This window comes from Pollachius pollachius (genome assembly GCF_949987615.1).
Source record: "Pollachius pollachius genome assembly, chromosome: 6".
In the NCBI taxonomy this organism is placed as follows: Eukaryota; Metazoa; Chordata; class Actinopteri; order Gadiformes; family Gadidae; genus Pollachius; species Pollachius pollachius.
Window position 1 is genome coordinate 14,269,615 of NC_136939.1, and position 2,376 is coordinate 14,271,990.

Here is a 2,376-nt window from a genome sequence, read left to right on the forward strand (position 1 = left end):
TATATCATGTGTGTATATATATCTCCCCAACTGTTGTGCTCACTTTGGTCTCTTGCCCGGTCATTTCGGTGCTCGATTATCTTCCCCACTCAGAGACCCCACTTGATCAAACCGTACATACTGCAGCACGGTTTTGGATTTCAACTTTGAACCTAAAGTTGCAGTACTTGCAGCAAACTAAACTGTATAACAACTATATTAATATTCCCTGCATGGCGGTTCACTAGGACGTATCCAAATACTTGAAATACATATCTAGCTGGAAAATGAAAGGGACCTCCGCATATACGGCCGAACTGAGACTATAAAACTGTTATTTATAGCTGTGAGACTCAAACTGCTGAGTTTTACCGGGAGTTTTTTAAGATGTTTTGCGAACTCAGTAGCACAGTGTTGCAGGAGTTGGCATTGCTCCTTCAAACCATGAAAAGGTTGTCGAACTGAAACCAACAAGATGCCTTCTTGTTTGGGTGTTTTCTTTAAGCTTGAGCTACGCATTGATCATGAGACTTGGTGTTTATCCCAAGATGCCTGCACTCTGACTCTGATATTGTTAAAATGCCGATGACCAATTTCCCCAATGAGGTCAATAATTACTTTCTTCTCTGTCTGTAACTTTGTCGACAATGTTTTCTCCAGCTTAAACTTTGAATCTTTATCTTCCACTTGCCGTCGGACACCCCCTGACCGCCCCCCCCCCACTACCATCTCCACCACCTCCACCACTTCCACCTTTGTCACCTCCTCCACCACCATCACCCCCTCCCGCACCACCACCATCACCTCCACCTCCACCAACACCCTCATCACCACCACCACCACCAATCCCTCCACCATCACCTCCACCTCCACCAACACCACCCCCTCCACCATCACCTCCACCTCCACCATCACCTCCACCTCCACCAACACCTCCACCTCCACCAACACCCTCATCACTTCCACCCCCTCCCCCTCCACCTCCACCTCCACCAACACCACCTCCTCCACCATCACCTCCACCTCCACCAACACCTCCACCTCCACCAACACCCTCATCACTTCCACCCCCTCCCCCTCCACCTCCACATCCACCAACACCATCCCCTCCACCATCACCTCCACCTCCACCAACACCTCCACCTCCACCAACACCCTCATCACTCCCACCTCCACAACCACCCCCTCCACCATCACCTCCACCTCCACCTCCACCACCACCACCACCACACCCATAACCTTGATCCCCTTCTCCTCACTCACCCCCAACACCACCACCATAAACATCACCGTCTCCACCCTCACCCCCACCTCGCCCACCGTCACCAACCCCACAAAACACCCTGTCCCCACACGCCACCACCACCACCACGGCCCGGTCCGGCCCGATCTGCAGATCTACAACAAGAACGTGATCGTGGACACCTTCCTGGGGCAGGTGACTCTCTTCAGCGACCCCAACGAGCGGCAGGAGCAGCACACGCTGCACCTGCGCGACAAGGGCAGTCGCCAGGACAACGACCTGCCGGGCACGCTCACCGTGCGGCTCATCACCTCCACCACGCTCGTCAACATCTGAGGGACCGACCCCCCCCCCCCCCCCCGGCAACAAGCCCCAGCGTCTTGCGACTCGTGTCCACGTTTCTCCCGGAAATGTTCCGGAAAGCATCCGAGGAAACGTCCCCGGGGATCTGTGCCCAGACATTATCATCATCGTCATCATCACCATCGCGCTCATCCGTAGCTGCGGTGATGGCGCTCACTCTCCTTCACTCCTTATTTATCTCTCTCTCTCTCTCTCTCTCTCTCTCTCTGTCTCTCTCTCTCTCTCTCTCTCTCTCTCTCTCTCTGTCTCTCTCTCTCTCTGTCTCTCTCTCTCTCTCTCTCTCTGTCTCTCTCTCTCTCTCTCTCTGTCTCTCTCTCTCTCTCTCTCTCTCTCTCTCTCTCTCTCTCTCTCTCCTGACCCTTCGGTGAAGCGTGCGGTTTATCTTTAGCAGGCGGGCTTCTATAATGGTCGGACAGGGGAAAAGCAACATCAAACACAGACACACACACACACAGAAGACACGCGCATGTGCTGATGCACGCGCAAAACGTGCCCACCCCACCCCAGCCCCACCCCACCCCACCCTGCACTCTCTCATGCATGTGCCAGTGTTTGTAAGGGCTATGCATTGCCTTAAGGCTGAATCGGATCTCTGCAAGTCTGCCCAATCCCCCCCCCCCCCCCCCCCCCCCCCCCCCCCCCTTGTGTGCTTCTGGAGCGGGATGGCGGGGGGCACGGGTTCGGGGCTCGGGGGGGTTTGGGTTATTCTTCGTGAGGGACTCTTTCTCGCACTGTTCTTTTCTATTTCTCTCCATCTCCAGTGTGAGTGATTGGAATCCCCCCCCCCCCCC

General features: G+C 54.9%; 1 protein-coding gene across 1 annotated transcript in view; it reads left to right on the top strand.

Annotated features, from left to right (window-relative positions):
- Positions 1–1,590, top strand: part of capn5b (calpain 5b) — a gene marked incomplete at its 5' end in the record, with an annotated part of 24,531 nt that extends 22,941 nt beyond the window's left edge. Inside the window, one exon of the mRNA XM_079738560.1 lies at positions 1,376–1,590. Within this exon, the coding sequence (XP_079594686.1) occupies positions 1,376–1,558 (183 nt within the window). The 3' untranslated portion in view covers positions 1,559–1,590. The remainder of the gene's footprint in view (positions 1–1,375) is intronic.
- Between the last annotated feature and the right edge of the window lie 786 nt (positions 1,591–2,376).